The following is an 18,482-nucleotide window of genomic DNA, read 5'->3' on the forward strand; positions in this document are numbered from 1 at the left end:
GACTGTTGTAGAGAACATTTATTTGAGTGACATTCATTTCATGTCAGGGGCCTCCAGGAACAGCCAGCCTGGACATCCTCTCATCTGCACTCCTATGTAGCCATGATGTGTGTGTTGTGTCTGGTAGGGTGTCCCTCCTGCTCCTACCAACTCCAGTATGCAAGGAACAGAGGCCTTGAGCATCCATTATGGATCCAAGGAGTCAGCCCACAACCTAACTCAACCTAGCTAACCCATGTGTACTTTCCCCTTGAACACAATCTCCTACCCCACCACCCCCGCCGAAAACCTCCAGCATTTGTTTCATCAGCCTGTTGACAACTGTCTTTTTGAGAGCTGGGATTTCAGCTCTGTGCTGGACTCAATAAGGGGTGAAGAAGAAATGACAGCCCCTTGCCCTCAGGGAGCTCACAGTCTAGTTGGGGACTCATGAGTACACACAGCACATATACACACACATACAGAAGAGACAAGCACAGGACTAAACAGCACATAACAATCTAGGGAGCCACCTTGTGTTAATGTGAGTACTCTTACAAAGGAGCCTGGGCTGGGAGCCTAGCTCTGGTGAATAAGGGAGGGCTGAGGGTGGGGAAGAACATTTCAGAGCAATACAGGGGAAGACATGGTCCAGTTACAGCAGGGAAGAGACAAGCTGGGCAATTAACTGAGGGCCATGCTAAGGGCTCCTCTAAGTTAGCCAGGGAAAGGGGGACCATGGAAGCTCCTGGGGATGGGGAGCACCTCCCCTTTCTCAGATCTCTTTGAGTACTCAGTGACCACAGAATAAGGCATAGGGGTTCAGTAAGAATCAATAACCCAAACTGCATGGGGGATACAGACAGGTCAGGAATCCACAGGTTCCTACCAAGCCCTGGTAGGGAAGAGCACTCTCTTTTCCTAAACAGTGGTTCACTCTAGGAAAGGAGGAAACATTTGTGGGCTCCCAAATGACCTGCTTACATGTGAAGATATGAGTCCTTGATCAGCAGTGGGCCAAGACCCACACCCCTATTTGTACCTCTGCTCATTTAGGGACACACACAACTCCTCCACTGGCATCTCCCACTGCTTAGACCCACAAGCACCATGTGCTGGGCTCTGTTGCCTCTCTATTCTCACTGTCCCAGGTGACACCTGCCTGGAACTGAACACCTGGCCAGCCAGGAGGCCTAACAGGTGCATGTGGGTAATGGAAGCAGGATTCTTTCTCCCTGGAATAGACAGAGAAAATGATTTACCATCCATTCAGCAGTCCAACCTCACCTTGAGACTCCACAGTGAAGTAGAGCCATGACTAAGCTGAGGGCTCCATTGCAAAATGTCACAGCCTGACAGACACAAAAAGGAAAAAAGGAACCAAGCCCGGGAGCCTTGGCAATGTCTGGGGTGGAAGTCAGGTTCCACAAGTCTGGTGTACCTTTAAGACTGTGAAGAAGGGATGGATGGACTGAAAGGGGCTCAGCCTCAGCATTCTTTATTCCCAAACAAGAGGAGACCAGGAGGAGAGAGACACACTTGTATGGAGTAAGGACAGGATGGCACATGAAATCCCAGGGCTGAGGTCTTTAGTCTGGAATCCTGATGCTCCTGAAACTCCTTGGCATTGTGAGAGCTACATGTGTATGTGCGTTCTCCTAGGAGAAGGTCCATAGCCTCCATCAGGTTGTAAAAAGACACTTGCCCCTCAAGTGCCCCTCAAGAGGCCTTGAGCATCCATTATGGATCCAAGGAGTCAGCCCACAACCCAACTCAACCTAGCTAACCCATGTGTATTCTCCCCTTACACACACTCTCCACCCCCTCCCCCGACAACCTCCAGCACTTGTTTCATCAGCCTGTTGACAACTGTCTTCTTGAGAGCTGGGATCCCAGCCCTGTGCTAGACTCAATAGGGGGTGAAGAAGAAATGACAACCCCTTGCCCTCAGGGAGCTCACAGTCTAGTTGGGGACTCAACTAGAACCTTTCTAGTTCAGCAAGTGCACAGAAGCCTTCAGGTGCTGTTCACATCTTAAGGGAAGTTTTGCCTCTGAAGCCAGGCTGCCATCAACTTGCTGCAATAGGGCAAGCCAGTCGCTTCTTGTCCCTGCCCTTCAACCAAGTGGTGGGCCAGGCTGGAAGAGAAACCAGCTCTCCATACAGAGAGGTGTCAGAGACTCAGGTATCTACACACCCGTGTCGAGGTCTAGGGTCAGGAAGCCGAAAGGAGGCTCGTCCAGCTGTGACTCAAGTCAGATCTAGGGAGTTTTCCACCACGGTGCAGAATCTCTCTCTAATTCCAGTTTCTACCAAAACAGGACATCTTCAGGTTAGTCTTCTGAGGAGATATGTCCTCATGCCCAGATGCCAGGCCCCCATGCGACTTCATTTTAAGTCTCCATGCCCAGGTGTGCCCTGCACATCCTGGGCCATGAGATCCTGTCCACTTGGTACCTGTTCACAGAAGCAAAGAGAGCACAGTTAGTACACTGTAGTAACCCGGTCCTGCCTTCCCGCCCATCTGGACTTTGTGGACACATTCACCTGACCTGACCCATTCTGAATCTATCTGGGACTTTAGGAGAACCCTTCTACCACCACTCCCCAACCACACACTGCCAAAATTATTAGCCTGTTTACACATGAGAAACCTTGGGTTCTCTTTGTCTGACTACCTCCTGATAGCCCAGGACCTAATGTAATATTTTCTACCACCAAATACTAGTTCACATGGCAATAACCACCGGGAATCTTATGTAGAAGGCAATGATTCCAGGGGAGCCATGTGGCATTGAGGTAAGACAGAGAGCAAAGGCAACAGACAGTCTCTAGCACCAACCACGGGCCTAGCAGGAAACAAAGGGTCAGGGAACAGTGGCCCCCTCAGAACACCTCCAGCATCCTAACTTCATGCCCCCACAAACCTAGTGATGCCCTGCCCATAAGGGCCTATCACCTGGCCCCTGGCCACGCGCTCATGTTCTCTCAGCTACATAATTCAACAATAAAGCTGAAGGGTTTTCGGGTCCAAAACAAAGCCCAGACTTGCCCACTGTAGCACTAATTGCTAGCTGTAATTAGGAACAAGTTTGGGCAAATCTTGGTTTCCTTGTTTGTCAAATGGCAGAAAAGGCCAGTGCCTCAGTGTGATAACTTGCAAACATGGGTCTTGGAACCAAGCCCTAGCTAGCATTCTTACCAGGTGACCTTGATCACCTTCACTGAGGCCTCCATCCTCTTCCTGAATGAACTTCAAGGCTCTGTTCATCCATCTGTCCTGCCAGAGCCTCTGTCCTCATTCTAAATCACAGGTCTGATGGAGCTCCCTGCACTCCTGACAATGTCTGGGGTCACTTCCCTCTGAATACAGAGTTCTCTGTGGAACAAATCCTAGTCCTTGCCATCTTGAAGTCATCTTTCTGCACCCCTGCTCTCTCTACAGCAACTGTTTGTCTCTAAGACTCAGTGCAAAGCCAACAAAGCCCCTAGTGTGAAGCTAGTCACCATCCAATCTCTGTGCAGACACACCATCACAAGCATGGATTTCCAAGCGCCTGGGCTGGGTCCTTCCAAGAACGGAGCAGAGCACAACCCGGAACTCACTGGTAAAACTCTGGACAAATGGTTTCACCCTCTGATAACAGCAAAGCCTTACAACAACACCTCAGGGGAGAGGAAAAGTCTCTCATCCTCATGCCCAACTTACGATAAGCAAACTGAGACATGGTGTGAAATGGTTTCTCAAGGCCACCAGACAGTGGGTGCAGGAGGCTGAGGCTTTGTGGACAAAGCTTGGGTCTGGGAGCTGTGGAAAGTGGCCCTCTCCAAGTCGCTTCCAAGGCTGACATGCTGGGAATGAAGATTAGGTAAGCAGCAAGTCACGGAGACCAACACAGGCCCCAGCGCCCACTTCTGACCTAGGCTGCCAACACTACAAACCCACTCCCCACTCCCACCACCTCCACACCTCAGCGGACTCTGGCCAACCCTGTAAATCTCACCTGCTCTAGGCAGCAGGAGCCGGAAGAGGCAAACCAACGCCAGTGCCCAAAGCAGATGCATGCAGCCAGCCAGGGGGGAGAAAAAGAAAGGGAGTGGCCTAAGCCCCTTTAACACCCCAATCCGGCCCTGCCCCTCCCCCAGGAGCCCATCCAGAGAGGGGACCGCAACTCAGCACCCCTGGATGTGACTCCGGGATCTGAGGCAGCTGATGGCAGCGGGTCTCCCACAGGTCATAGCACACGGCTTAAAGGGGCCGCCTGGCTCTCAGGCCCGTGGCCGTGGCTGCGCTGGTGGGTCTTGAGCGAGCCCTCACGCGCGAAGCTCTTGCCGCAGCGGGGGCAGAAGTAGGGTCGCCGCTCCCCGAAGACCCCGGGACGGCGCGGGTGCGGCGTGGGCATGCGCGCGTGGGTGCGCTGATGGTTGAGCAGGAAGCGCGGCTCGCGGAAGCAGCGGCCGCACTGCGCGCACTGGTGCGGCTTCTCGCCGCTGTGGATGCGCTGGTGCGTGAGCAGGTTCTGCTTGAGGCTGAAGCAGCGGCCGCACTCGGGACAGGGGAAGGGCCGCTCGCCGGTGTGTGTGCGCTGGTGCACCTCCAGGTTGTGTTTGACGCTGAAGGCCTTGCCGCACTCGGGACACACGAAGGCGGCCGCGCGGCCCGCCCCCACGTGCGCCTTCTGGTGCCGCACCAGGCTGGGCTGCTGGGAGAAGGTCTGCCCGCACAGGGGGCAGCGGTGGGGCTGTTCCTCTGCCGGGTGGTGGATAACCAGGCCGTGGTCGTCCCCTAGACCCTCCTCCCCTGTAGGGGACCCTCCCCTGGAGGACACCAGCTCTGTCATGGGCACTTCCGAATGCAATCACCAGCCCCTGGAGAAGCAGAAGCAGAGAGAGGGGTCGAGGAAAACCCCAGGGTCAGCCATTCTCCAGCCCGAGGAACCACCACGCACTACCCACAACCTCCAGTGATTCCCCATCTACAATTTTGTTTTGTTTCAACAGCCTGTCGTTCTTGGCTCTTCTCTGGAGTTGCCTCCTCCTGGAAGCCTTCCCTGACCTCGCCAGCATCCCCTTGCAATCTGCTGCCCTGTGACCGTCATCATCACCCTGGAATAAGGTGGTCATGCTACCTCTGACTCGGCCCCAGCATCTCAAGAACAGAGAGCTACCTTCTGTTACAAGACACATCAAGCCCTGTGCCTGCAACACAAAGGCACAGGCTGAAAACTGATGGAGAATTCTTGGGAGCAGCTTCTCAAGTCAGATGCCCAAAGATAGGAAGTGACCCAAAACCTGCAGGAAGGAAGGTCACCAAAGCAGGAAATCGAAATAAACCCCTGCAAACTTGCAAGTGACCTCCCCGGGTTAAACATTAAAGGTTTCCCCACTGCCTAACAGGATGAATCATAAGCTTGAAAAGTTGCGGGTCACTGAACCAAAGCAAGAACTCCCGAGGAGCCAGGCCTGGTGCAGAGACTGAGCACCGCACTCAGTGCTCACCAAACATGCCCAGCACTGGGCTCCCTGCACGCCCGTGGGAAGGTTTTCTCCCCAGGCCACTGTCTGCCTCTGAGACAGCTTCCCACTACTCTCCCAGCATCCTTGAATAAGGGACAGAACAGTGTTGCTGAGCCCAGGTTTGTAAATGGAACAATTGAAGCTATGTGAAGCCAAAATACTTGTGCAAGGTCACACTGCAAGGTGAGCCAGGACCAGGCCCTAAGTCTCCGTTGAAACTGAAAACGTTTCACTGTATTAGCTGCCTATCAACTGAACACCCCTTCACACACACACACACACACACACACACACACACACCCCAGCCACAGGAACCCACTCTCAAAGGGACACAGCTCCAGAGGGCATGATGTCTCGCTCCCACTCCCATGCCGTGTAGAGCAACTGAGACCCACTTCACTCCCTCCATCCATCAAAGAAGCTCATTCAGGTTTCCCTTCAAACCTCCCTGCAGGTCTCCACACTTCCAGCCTCAGTCAAGCTACCTGCAGGGTGGGGTCGCAGAGACAGCCTCTGTCTTCCCCTACCTCAGGCCACCAGTGGAAATGGCACACATCCTGGAGAAAGGGACTAGGACCCATTGCCATGACTCCACCCATAATCCCTCCCCAAACAAGCTGTGCTGGCATTTGCAAAGTCAGACTGTCAAAGTCTCGTTGGCCAATCTCAGCCTGGTCCTGTCGCTGGGCAAACTCCCCACTTTGCCTACTAGACCTCTGGCCAGGGCCCAGAGGGTCGAAAGCCAAGATTTTCCATCCCTCCCCCAAGTTCCTCCATCAGGTGCCCCACTCACAGCCCAACCTGCTCCCCTTCTGCAGTCTGCAGCAGCTTTTTCCTCAAGAGTCTGAGCGGCCCAAGGAACATACAGTTAAGTCTCCCGCAGCGCTGTGCCCCTCCTTCCCCGCCCCCATAGAGCCGAAAAGCCTCCTGCCGCGTTGGTCTGGTCAAACCCCTGCATTAATCGCAAGAGCTCACCCCACCCCGCGCGACTCTCACAGCCTTGCCAGTTCCAGGGTTCCCAGAGCCCCTGGAGAAACGTGATAAGCTGTGCGTATCCCCACCCCTGGGAAACATACATAGGCCGCCACTCAGCTGCTGCAGCCCACCCTGCTGGGCTGCCAGCCCCAGCTCCTGTTGGAATGCATGCAATCCACCCACCCTCGTGCCCGCAGCGTCCCTCGCGAGATCGCGTGAGACCGAGTAAACAAGTAATTAAGTCGCGGCATCGCCACTCCCAGAAAGGGCTGCAGGGCTCCGGGCAAATACGGTAGCTCGCCCGCAGTGACCTGGCCCCTAGGGTCCCCACACTGGCCTCGATAAATACGGTAACCTCCCTCCTGGTCCAGGGCCCTAGCCGGGGACTCACGTGGCGCCGCCTCTGGAGCCCTTGCCTCTGCTGCAGCGCTGCAGTCGCCAGCGTCTCCGCAGCCGCACAGCAGCCCCGTGAGGCTGGGAGGTCTAACTTGCCAACAACCTGGCTGCTGGGGAAAGGGGAGACGGCGAGCGCCGCGCCTGCCCGGGAAAGAAAAGGGTCCAGGTTCTGGGGGCAGCATTGCCTTGCAGGAGGGGTCACCATGCTCCGACACCCACATCCCCGGCCAGCTCCCTTTCCGGAGGAGGGCAGTCTTCATCTCCCTCATCCCTAGGCAGAAAAGCAGCCTGACTAGGCTCTGTACCTGCCTCTGCTCCTGGGAAGCGGGCTGGGACTCTGGGAGCATCGCGCAATTCCGGAGGAGCAAGAAAGGAGAAAAGCAGGATGCCTAGTGCCGGAGAGGCTCAGAGCCAAAGCCCTACGAAGTGCTGAGCCTTTGTGATCAAAGCTGTCTGCTAAAAGCACTGTTTGTAACCTCCAGGGAGGCCAGCATGGTGACATGCCTTTAATCCTAGCACTTGAGGCACAGTCAAATCTCTCGAGTGCGAAGCCAGCTTTGTCTACAAATTGAGTTCCATGCAGGCCAGTGCTATTAGTGAAGCTATGAATGAGTGAGTGAATGAGTGAGTGAATGAATGAGTGAATGAATCCAGAGAAGCAGCAGGTTCGAGACGTAGCATTAAATTTCAGTTTCCCACTGCCCTCCAACAATACCCCTTGCCTGCCCATACCCTTGTTTTTTTACACAACCCCTTCCCATGTATTATCTCATGGGAACTTCCAATTATCTGCTTGCATCTGTAGACGGCAAAGTATTTTTTAAAAACGAAACACAAGGGTAGCTTCCTCCAACACTCACAACTTTAAAAGTGGCAAAGGTCACACAAGAAAGGGCCTTAGAGTTCACACTACACCGGTAAGGAAACAGACCTGAGCCGAGAGAGAAGCATCTGACAGACTTTCTCTGTGGCCCCTCAGCAGCGGCCAGACAGAGAAAGCAGACTTCCCGGGACCAGCAGAGATTTTTCCACAAGGTACTGGGCATGGCTTGGTAGGTAGGAAAGCTGTTTGTGATGGGACTTTGGGATACTCAGATACTATAAGGGTCCTCTCCAAGGGCCAAGTGTGCTTGCAGAATTCTTCCAGAGGGCCATGAGACAGTGAAAGCATCCCCTCACTTGGGACACTAGCACTGGATGCCAGGCCCACCATTCACTGTACTCAGGGCCAGTGTCTCAGCAGGCCCAGCTTGACTTGTTCTAGAGGAGCCAGCTCACCACAACCAGCTCACCCCCCTCCCCCACCACACACATCCCTGAAAAGTTTCAAAAGGTCCATAGACCTCTGGGTTAGACATCCCCGGGACACTGGCATTTTACTTAGACACAGGCAAAATTGTGGGACATGAGAGCCAACTGATCTAATCTACCAGGATGTTTAAGCATACCAGGGCCCGGTTATGAGTTCCTGTGGCTTACTCAAGAGGACCTCCTGATCTCTGACAGGCACACTTCCTCCATGTCCAGCTCCTGCTGCAGGAGCTGTCAACTGCTGTCAACTGGGTTTCATCTCTTCAGCAGGCCACAGGAGAAACAGGGACATTTAGGGAAGACCAGGGTTTTCAAAAGCAAATATAGGAATATGTGGCAGGACAGCACCACACTCTTCAATGCATTTTCCAGGTAAACAGTGTCAGCACAGGAAAAGAAATCAGAACTGTGGGCAGGGATGGGAGACAGGAGATGCCCTCTAAAACCCCATGTGTCTGAGGGGAGTGACAGGGATGAAGGCTGAATTTCGGCTGAGTCACTTCTCCTATTCCATGTGTGAGCACCTGTCCCCAGCCCAAGCCTAACTTCACGTGCTGTGACAAACGCCACAGGACAGTGTGACAACAGTCAGCATACACAGGCATGCTTCTTTATCCAGGCAGGACAGTGGCCCGCGTGTGGCCACCACCATCACGTAAGGGGCGGGCAGCAGCTGGACTGGAGAGCCTAACAAAGGCTTGGGGATCCTTTCTGCGTGGTGAAAGAGCTAACTCGGCAAGCCCCGCTCACGGCCCAGTGCTGCATTCCCCGAGGCACACCAGGCAAACGGGTGACTCTGGAACTTCCCTGATACTCCTACAGATAAGTGCCATCCTTGAGAGCCTCCTGCACAGGAGTAAATCTCCAGGGCATCTACCTCTCACTTCCTTCCAAGAGCTCTTTCTATCCCCAGGCAACTGGCCAGGGCCCACACTACAGCTCATCCAGATGCCTGGTGCTGATTTCAATTTGGAAGTTAGCACACTTGCATTGGCCCCATGGAGTTGTGAATTTCCAAGAGCGGGGACTGTGCTTTGGGCATCCCTGTAACCCCAGAGTCCATCATGTAATGAGTCCTTTTCAACGTCCGTTCAGTGAATAATGCGTGTCTACATGGTACATTTGCTATCTCCACAGGGAAAAGACAGAGGAGCTGCAAGCTAAATCACAGAGGGGTGTCAGGGGCTGCAGAGACCTGAGTGTAGATGTAGGGATCAGGTTGTGAGGCATCATCTGTTGTTCCAAAGTTCTTTCCTCATAAAATCCAAGACGGGACCTATAACATCAATTCAGCCAGACTTTTAAACAGGGCGTACTGAATGTGGGGAACTGGTTCGTTCCGGCTACCATTTCGATGCAATGTGGCCCTCCCTCCAGCAGTGGCTCCCAGCCTTCCTAAGGCCGAGACCCCTTAATACAGTTCCTCCTTTGTGGGGACCCCCAACCATAAAATTGTTTCATTGCTACTTCATAACTGTGGTTTTGCTATTATAAATCATCACATAAGTATGACAGGGAGGATCTCTGATAGGCAGGATATCTGACAGGCAACCTCAGAGGGGTCAGGGACCCACAGGGGAGAACAGCAGCCTGAGGAGCGTAAAGATTGATCCACCGATGGATGCAGCAGCAGTGGTGGCCGTATTGGGAGGTAGAGGAGTGCTGGAGACCAGGCCCGGTTGGAGGAAGTAGACCCTTGGGTGTGGGGGAGGGGGTGCCCATGAATGATAAACCTTGTCCCTGACCTGTTGTGGACATTTTGGTTTGTGGCAGGGAAACATGTTTTTGTTAAAATTTCAAATTGGGGGTTTTAGTTTGTCCACACCTGTTGTCTCCTGCGGAGCGTGGTCTTTGCCAGGTGGAATTAGTTGATGTCTGAGGACTTTGAGGGGTATAAATATGACAGCCCAGAGGGGGAAAAAGCATGGTAGCGTGGAGAAGGCAGAGGAGGACTGTTTGCTGCGTTTGCTGGGTACCTGGACTTCTGGACTTCCTGAAGACAGATATTGGCATCCCCCCCCCCCAAGGAATCCTGTGACCCTACCCAGGAGGAAGCAGTAAAGAGAGCTACGTCCTCTTTCCCTTACAACTTTCTTTTTCCCTTACCTGGGGTTGGGGGGGGGGGCTGGAAGGGAAGTATAAGCTTTAAGGAACTCCCAAATGAAGTAGTGTCTGAAAAACTAGTGCCTACCCTGGCCCCTTCCTGTCTTCCTGCTTCCTTTCTGCTTCCTGGCTGCCTTAAGATGAGCAGCCTCCTTTGCCAGACACTCTCACCATGATATTCTGTCTCATCTCAGGCTCGAAGAACTGGAGCCAGCTAAGCATGGACTGAACCCAGCCATGTATGCCCTTAGGTGAGGACTGCCTTCCTTGTTCTCAGGTTTTTTCACAGCAACAGAAAAACCGAGTGGTGCAATTCTTCTTAGAGACTGAGCTCAACAGGAAAAAGCCTTTCTTCCCTTGCCTCTTTCCATAGTGCACATGCTCTTTACGTAGCCACACATGGAGCTTATTAGAATCGTAACGGCGACCTCCTACGGAGTGTTCGCTGTGTGCTTCACTGCCGAGGTCCCCAAGCTTCAACCCCCCATTAACAAGAAAACCCATCTTTTTCTACACTTGGGCTATGGGGAAAGAGGAGCAGAGAGGGGAAGTCAAGGCGTCAGGGTTTGTGCCAACAGAGGCAGCATTACTACCAGGGGTACACTCCTGCCCCATGTAGCTGTCACATAAAACTCAAGTTGAAATTCAGAAACCAGTTGTGTGTGTGTGAGAGAGAGAGCTTGGTTGCTTTTTTATTTTTGAGAAGGGTCTCACTGTAGCCCAAGCTAGCCTCAAACTTGCTATATAGACAAGGATGACCTTGAGGTTCTGATCCTCCTACCTCCACCTTCCAAGGGCAGATGAACAGATGTGCACCATGATGGCCAACTCTATGGGGTTCTGGGGCCAGTCCGAAGGGCTTCGTGCATGCTCGGCAAGCACTCTATCGGCTGAGTGCCATCCCCAGCCTCCAGTTCTGTTTAGTAGGCACATGTGCCCGTGACTGCAACAGTGGATAACATTATCGTATGTTTCATCATTGCAGAAGGTGCTGTAAAGCAGAGGTGGCCTAGGACACTCCCCCAACCTGGAAACCCAGGAGACTCCATCCTTCTTCCCCAAAAGGACAGCCCAAGATGTTACTCATTTCCTTCTCTTCACTGACTGCCTCATCCAGGAAGGACAATGACATATGGCAACATACTATTTTTGGCTCCAATACTCCTATAAAAAAGTCAAGAAATTCATGAAACTCAGACCATGTTGAACTGTCAGTTTCCACCAAGCCCCCTGAGCAAAGATCTGCTGGCTCTCCAGGCTAGTGTACCTACTGGATCCTCGGGCCTCTGTACCCACCTGCCACCTCCCGTCATCAGCTCCCCATGGCAGACTGACCCATGAGCCTGGGCAGTCACACCAAACCCTTCAAGGAGCCTGACCCCTTTGCTTTCGAACTTGATGCTTTTGTTGCTCACCAAAGGCCAGCTACTTGTCATGTGCCTTAGGTTGCCTGACTTCAGCCTGCTTCTCTCAGAAGACAATGGTTCCAGGTTCCAGCCCCAACTAGCTCATGTGACCTTTAGCAAGCGTGGCCACAGCACCACGGCAGGCTGACATTCACTTACCTGGCAGAGCACAGAAGAGAAACCGTGGAGTCTTGTTTCCTTTCTTGTGGACTGGCTCCCATGAGCTCCCTTAATCTCTGCGACGCTGCACAGCGTCCCCACATCATAAGCCACTAGGACACGTACAACCTTGTCTTTGATTTCATGCCACCTCTTTGATATTCACTGACCCACTTTACAAAGAAAGGGAACCAGAACCGAAGTTGACGACTCTGTGCTCTCCTTGGAGGAGTGAAGAGTTGTGACAACTGACCTTAGGCTGAGAAGAGGCCTGGGCCTGCCACCCAGGAGAACATGTATCACTGGTGGATGAGTTGAACTGCCACCCCCACTTCCTTCATGTCAAACGGCAGTGTCACGGCTTAGCCCACATCACTGACCACATGGGCTTAGATGAGATAATGAATTAGAATGTCTTGCTAGCAAGGCCAGCACTGAAAACCACTTTTTTAAAAGTTGAGCATACAAACTGTGACAAGTCGTACATACGAAAATGATTCCCCAGAAGTCCTTCGGCGAGGGCAGAGGCCATATTCTACCCATCAAGCACAAGGCCTGGTACACAGGCCCGTAAGAAGCCAATGCTTTGCAGACCCCACCTGGTCGATTCATATATAAACCAGTAATTCAGCGCTCTGTGGGATTTGACCCCGTCTGCCCTGTGACCCTGTGAAAGAGTCCTTACCCAGGAAAAGTGAACAAGTGTCCTCACCAACCTGCACAAGCAGGGGCTACAATTAGGCCTCGTTAACCCTGAGTCCTACTGACGCATCACTGTGATTTGACATTGAGCACAGGCCATTGTGGGAGAGAACCTATTCCGATGGACAGTGTGCCTGATCTCTTCAGTGTCTGCCTGCACCACCCCTTGGCCATTTGGGAGCCAGTGTTTCTGCAGAGCCTACCCTGAAGGCAATGACAATGTCCCCAAATGACGATGTCCTGGGGTGTCTTTCAAGAATAGTTCATCTTTTCAGACTAGGTTCAGGATTTGCTAGATGAAGAAGAGGAAGAGGCATGGAAAGATTAGGTTCTGATGTGATGCAAGACGCTGGACATCTTCTGGGGAGGGCAGGGCAGGCTGGGTAGGAAGGGCAAGGCATTGCAAGGAGGCAGGGGAGTAGCTGCTCCTGGGGTGGGCCAGTGGGGTTGAGGGGGCTCCTGATGGTCCTCAGAGCTGATCAGGACACCTCACCCACTGTAGGGCTTCACCCAGTTTAGGATCAAACAACTTAACCAGGAAAGCAACACAGGCCAGGCTTACTGCTGAGCCTCACTGTGCTCCTCAGGAGAGGCACAGCGGCTGCCAGGGTTTTTGTCTATGTATAACACTACAGCTTAAAGCATCTCCAAATAAAAGGCCAAACCATTCTCCATCTGGAGCAGTTACCGGAAGCCAGGCTGCACCGGGCACTGCTGGCGTCCAGGAGACCAGCAAGGGTTCTGCCTCCTGCAGCAAGTTCTGCCTCCTCCAGAACTTTCCTGGGTCCTACCTTCCTCCTCCTACCAGGGTATCCAGCCCTGGTACTCGTCTTCTGGGAAGGATACATCCTGGGCTGGAGCCCTGGCTTCTGTCAGCACCAGGACATGAGAGGTGACCTCAGAGGGACAGAGCGGGGCTCAGGGGACCGGTATACGGGAAGAAACATGCAGCTGACATGAAGGAGAGTGGCAGACAGAACACTAGCCCCCAGCCTGGGCATCGGGTAGGAGTGGGACATATACGAATGGCAAAGCCCCCCACTAGCGCCCACTACACACCTTGGAATCATAGCTTGCACGTCTGGGCTCCAGTAAGGACGATTCAGAAAGAACAGTGACTCCACATAGAATGTTCAGTCCTTCATTCTTCTCCAACACCAGTGTAGGTAGGGACCCAAGTCAGTCACAGAAGCCCACACACTTGGCACAGATGCTGCCCCAAGCAGCCAAGCTATGGGTGCGAGTGCCTGGCTGCACCCAACCCTAACCATCATACACATTGCCAGTCCCAGCAGCTGGAGCGGTGACACTCCGATGGAGACCATCAAAACCCTCCAGCACCTCCGTGGGTGGCACTGTCCTTGGTGCTGGGGAAATCATTAACCCCTTCTTAGCCACAGCCCTTGTTCTATTGGTATCCTGGAGTCGGTGACCACCTTCCCACCCGGACCACAGCGCTGACCATCTTGTAGCCTGTGTGGCAGGTCAGCACCACCACTGATCAGTTCCAGGCCATTTCACACGAGGTGGCTTTCCTAGGGCCCCCAGCAGCCCCTCACTAGATGCCTGAGGCTGGGGGCCCATTCTGAACGGTGTAGTAAACAGAGACCATCTCAGACACTGCGGCTTTGACCTCACCTCCCCACTAGGCACTTTCCAGGCTTCCTTCGAGATGTTTTCTAGTACGCTATCCTCAGGCCTCAGAGCCTCGAGGAGCCTACCTCGGGGAGCACGGAGTCAGCCTTCCAGGCCCTCCAGTTCCCCATCAACACCCTGCAGGCACACGCTCCACCCACCACCACTGTTAGCTGCAAGGGGCTCGCTCTTCCTCCTCCGGGCCAGGGTGCGGTGCCCGCGCTCCACCGTGCACACGCTCGTGCTTGAGCAGGTGCTGCTTCTGCCGGAAGCCACGGCCACAGGCCGTGCACAGGTAGGGTCTCTCGCCCGTGTGGTTGCGCAGGTGCCGCGTGAGATTGGGCTTCTGGCTGAAGCGGCGGCCGCAGTCTGGGCAGGCGTAGGGCCGCTCGCCCGTGTGGATGCGCTGGTGGATGGTGAGCGCCGACCACCACGAGAAGCTCTTGCCGCACTCGTTGCAGATGAACTGGCGCTGCTCGCTGGACGCAGCCGCGGGCTCGCACCCCTGGCGGCGCAGCATTCCCTTGGCACCCTGGGGGCCTTGGGGCGTCACAGCCACACTCTGGCCAGCCTCAGCTTGTGACTCAGGGCTAGGCACGCCACCCTGGCCCGCAGACCGCGAGCGCAGCAGCTCCGCAGCGGCATGCACACGCTGGTGAGCCCGCAGTGCCGCACGGCTGGGGCAGTCCTGGCCACAGCTGGTACACCTCGCGGCCTGGGCACCGGGCAGGTGCGTGCGCAGGTGCTTGAGCAGGTGCTGCTTCTGGCGGAAGCTGCGGCCGCAGTGCGGGCAAGGGTGCGGCCGCTCGCCCGTGTGGTTGCGCAGGTGCCGCGTAAGGTTGGGCTTCTGGCTGAAGCGGCGGCCGCAGTCCGGGCAGGCGTAGGGCCGCTCGCCCGTGTGGATGCGCTGGTGGATGTTCAGCGATGACCACCACGTGAAGCTCTTGCCACACTCGTTGCAGATGAACTGGCGCTGCTCGCTGGCACCCAAGCGGCTGTGGGTTGTCGTCCGGACCCCATGCTGGCCCCACCAACCCTGGCAGAGCCCCAGCCAGACCCACTCAGGGCGCCCGCGTGGGGATGCCGAGCGCGGGCCACAGGCCCGGGGGCGAGCAGCGGCAGGCCGCAGCACCTCGGGCAAGCCGTCGCGGGCGCCCAGGCGCTCTCGGGCATGCGCTCGCTGGTGGATGCGGAGGCCCACTTGGTGCCGGAAGCAGCGCTCGCATTCGGGGCAGGTGTGGGTGGCGGGCTGGGAGTGGGTCTTCTGGTGCTTGAGCAGGTGCTGCTTCTGACTGAAGCGCCGCGTGCACTCCTGGCAGCAGAAGGGCCTCTCGCCGGTGTGGTGGCGCTGGTGGCGTACCAGGTTGGGCTTCTGGCTGAAGCTCTTGCCACACTTGCCGCAGAGGTAAGGCTTCTCGCCCGTGTGCGTGCGCTGGTGGATCTTCAGGGATGACCACCAGCTGAACCTCTTCCCACAATCCACACACACGAAGTGACCCCCGCCCGCGGGGAGTGCGGGGCTCAGGGGCCCTGCAGCGGTCCCCGGAACTCGAGCGGCCGGCCGTGCATCCTGCTCAGGAGGCGGCGCCCACCGTGCACCCCCAGTCTCCTCCTGGGACCCCAGAGCCCAGGGCCGCCCCGCGGTCTGACCTGGAGGGAGGCCGCCCTGCTGCTGACATATGTTTTCCTTGTCCTTCTCCGGGAGCGCGGCCTGAGGCGCCGCAGTCTGCGACTGCCACTCCGACTTCTCCTGCTTGATCCTTGCCAGCCCATCTCCTGCAGAGGCAGAGGGAGAAGTCAGAGGGCGTCACCGTGGAATGCAAAGCACAGAGAGAGGAAGAGGGGTGGGGGAGGGAAGAACACGGATAAGGATGGTCGGGGGTAAGGGAAGAGTTGAAGGACCCTGTGTGAACAGGCAGAAAGTGGGGAGAGGAGGAGGGCCACATCAGAGTACGAACAAGTACACGGCCGGCTTCCAAGGCCGTCGGTCCCTCGTGCATAACTGTCCTGCCTTCTCTAATCCAAGGCCCAGGGGATGCAGAGATGTTAAAGAAACCAAGAGGTGATGTTCCAGGGAGAAAGAACATCATCTGCTTCTCCATCTCACCAGCCTAAAACTTGCCATTCTTTTCCTGAGAGTTTGGACCTGGGCTTCCCAGGTGAAGGCATGCCCAGACTCTCAGTGGCTAGGGCTACCACACCTGAGTCACCAAAACGGCAGCCACGGAGCATGACCACTCCACCGTGTGACCTCTACCGTTATCAACTTCACCTTTCTTACACAAAACCAACAACGAGGAGACGGCCCCTGAAGGCTCAGCATGGGAAGACGTGTTCTGTGCCCTTTTAGTGGAGGTAATCCACAGGGCTCAGGGAAACAGCTAGCAGCCCACACCTTACACCCAGCCAGAGGGAAGACTGCTTCAGAAAGGACAGTACGGATGTGACTCAGCTTATACGAACATCAACTGTGCATTAACGCCACGACCATGGCTCATTACGGAGGAGTGAGTTCTGAGGTCCTATCAGTGCGTTCTGAGGTCCTATCAGTGCGTTCTGAGGTCCTATCAGTGTGTTCTGAGGTCCTATCAGTGAGTTCTGAGGTCCTGTCAGTGCGTTCTGAGGTCCTATCAGTGAGTTCTGAGGTCCTGTCAGTGAGTTCTGAGGTCCTATCAGTGAGTTCTGAGGTCCTGTCGGTGCGTTCTGAGGTCCTATCAGTGTTCTCCCACAAACCTGGTCACACAGGTGCATTTGCTTCGTGAGAATTTCTGCATCTTGTAAAGCGTGCCCCTCTGTGTGCGTGTTATGCTTCAGTGAGACGCTCACACCTGGTAAGAAGGAGGCACTGTGAAACAGTCGTGAGCCCAGAGGAAAGATTTGTGAACAACAGACTCCAGAATCAGCATAGCATACACCCAGAGAAGTAGAAAAACGGCACTAACAAACTCACAAGGACTCCCAAAAGTACAAAAGACGCCCCCAAATCCTAAATACCATGTATAGCCTTTATATCACTAAATTTCTAAGTATAAATTAATTAATTTTACCAGAAACATAAATTCAAATGAATCCAAGAGCAGATTAAAGGGGCTGGAGAGATGGCTCAGTGGTTAGGAACATTGGTTGCTCATCTAGAGGACCTGGAAGAGTAGCACCCACACAACCACCTGCTCCAGTCTCAGGAGATCTGATGCCCCCTTCTGGCCTCTACGGGCACTACAAGCACATGATGCATAGACACACGAAGGCAAAACACACACACATAAAAATAAAAATGCCTTAGCAGAGCAGTGCACACCTTTAATCCCAACACTTGGGAAGCAGAGCAGAAGCAGGCAAAGCTCTGAGTCTAAAGCTAGCCTGGCCTACGTAATGAGATCCCAAGACAGCCAGGGCTATGTAGAGCCTGTCTTAAAAACAACATTTTTTAAAATATAAATACATTAAAAATAATTATAAAGGAGACAAGGTTTTTTAAAAAATTATATAAAAATTATTAAGAGACTAATGTGAAAGCTGAATTACAGTACCAAATTGAGTTATATAAAACATGGCTGCATCAACACATTCTATAAAAAATTCAAATGAAGATGCCCCTCAACTGAGGAATGGATACAGAAATTGTGGTATATCTACACAATGGAATATTACTCAGCAATGAAAAACAAGGAAATCATGAAATTTGCAGGTAAATGGTGGGACCTGGAAAGGATCATCCTGAGTGAGCTGTCCCAGAAGCAGAAAGACGCACACGGTATATACTAACTCATATAGATATATAATATAGGATAAACCTACTAAAATTTGTACATCTAAAGAAACTATTCAAGAGGGAGGACCCTGACTAAAATGCCCAATTCCCATCCTGAAAGGCAAAGAGGATGGATATCAGAAGAAGAAGAAAACAGGAAACAAGTTAGGAACCTGCCACAGAGGGCCTCTGAAATGCTCTGCCCTGCAGACTATCAAAGCAGATGCTGAGACTTATGGCCAACTGTTGGGCAGAGTACATGGAATCTTATGTAAGAAGTAGGAAATAGTAAGAGCTGGAGAGGACAGGAACTCCACAAGGAGAGCAACAGAATCAGAAAATTTGAACACAGGGGTCTTTCCAGAGACTCATATTTCAACCAAATACCAGGCATGGAAATAACCTGGAACTCCTGCACAGATGTAGCCCATGGCAGTTCAGTGTCCAAGTGGGTCTCATAGTAATGGGAAGAGGGACTGTCTTTGACATAAACTGATTGGCCTGCTCTTTGATCATCTCCCTCTGAGGGGGGGTGGTGCAGCCTTACCA

General features: G+C 53.8%; 2 protein-coding genes across 19 annotated transcripts in view; both read right to left on the reverse strand.

The window, feature by feature from the left end:
• Window positions 1-14,341, reverse strand: LOC110559193 (zinc finger and SCAN domain-containing protein 2). Of its 10 annotated transcripts, none has more exons than XM_060380062.1 (4): window positions 13,607-14,341; window positions 3,983-4,847; window positions 3,688-3,830; window positions 1-2,435 (listed from the first exon to the last, which is right to left on the reverse strand). In XM_060380062.1, exon 2 carries the CDS (start codon window positions 4,817-4,819, stop codon window positions 4,214-4,216), a length of 606 nt encoding a protein of 201 aa, XP_060236045.1. In that variant the 5' UTR covers window positions 4,820-4,847; window positions 13,607-14,341; the 3' UTR covers window positions 1-2,435; window positions 3,688-3,830; window positions 3,983-4,213. The 10 variants fall into 10 exon arrangements, with proteins under 10 accessions (XP_060236045.1, XP_060236048.1, XP_021510173.1 ...); XM_060380065.1 differs by lacking the exon at window positions 13,607-14,341 and adding an exon at window positions 6,862-7,154 and having other exon boundaries at window positions 4,159-4,847; XM_021654498.2 differs by lacking the exon at window positions 13,607-14,341 and adding an exon at window positions 6,862-7,154.
• The window catches only part of Znf775 (zinc finger protein 775), a 17,070-nt gene continuing 12,262 nt past the window's right edge, over window positions 13,675-18,482 (reverse strand). For all 9 annotated transcript variants that reach the window (XM_021654505.2, XM_060380053.1, XM_060380054.1 and 6 more), the window contains one exon: window positions 13,675-15,958. In XM_021654505.2, coding sequence (XP_021510180.1) covers window positions 14,352-15,958 — 1,607 coding nt within the window. In that variant the 3' untranslated portion in view covers window positions 13,675-14,351. The remainder of the gene's footprint in view (window positions 15,959-18,482) is intronic.

The sequence above is a fragment of the Meriones unguiculatus genome, chromosome 3 (genome assembly GCF_030254825.1).
Source record: "Meriones unguiculatus strain TT.TT164.6M chromosome 3, Bangor_MerUng_6.1, whole genome shotgun sequence".
NCBI lineage: Eukaryota > Metazoa > Chordata > Mammalia > Rodentia > Muridae > Meriones > Meriones unguiculatus.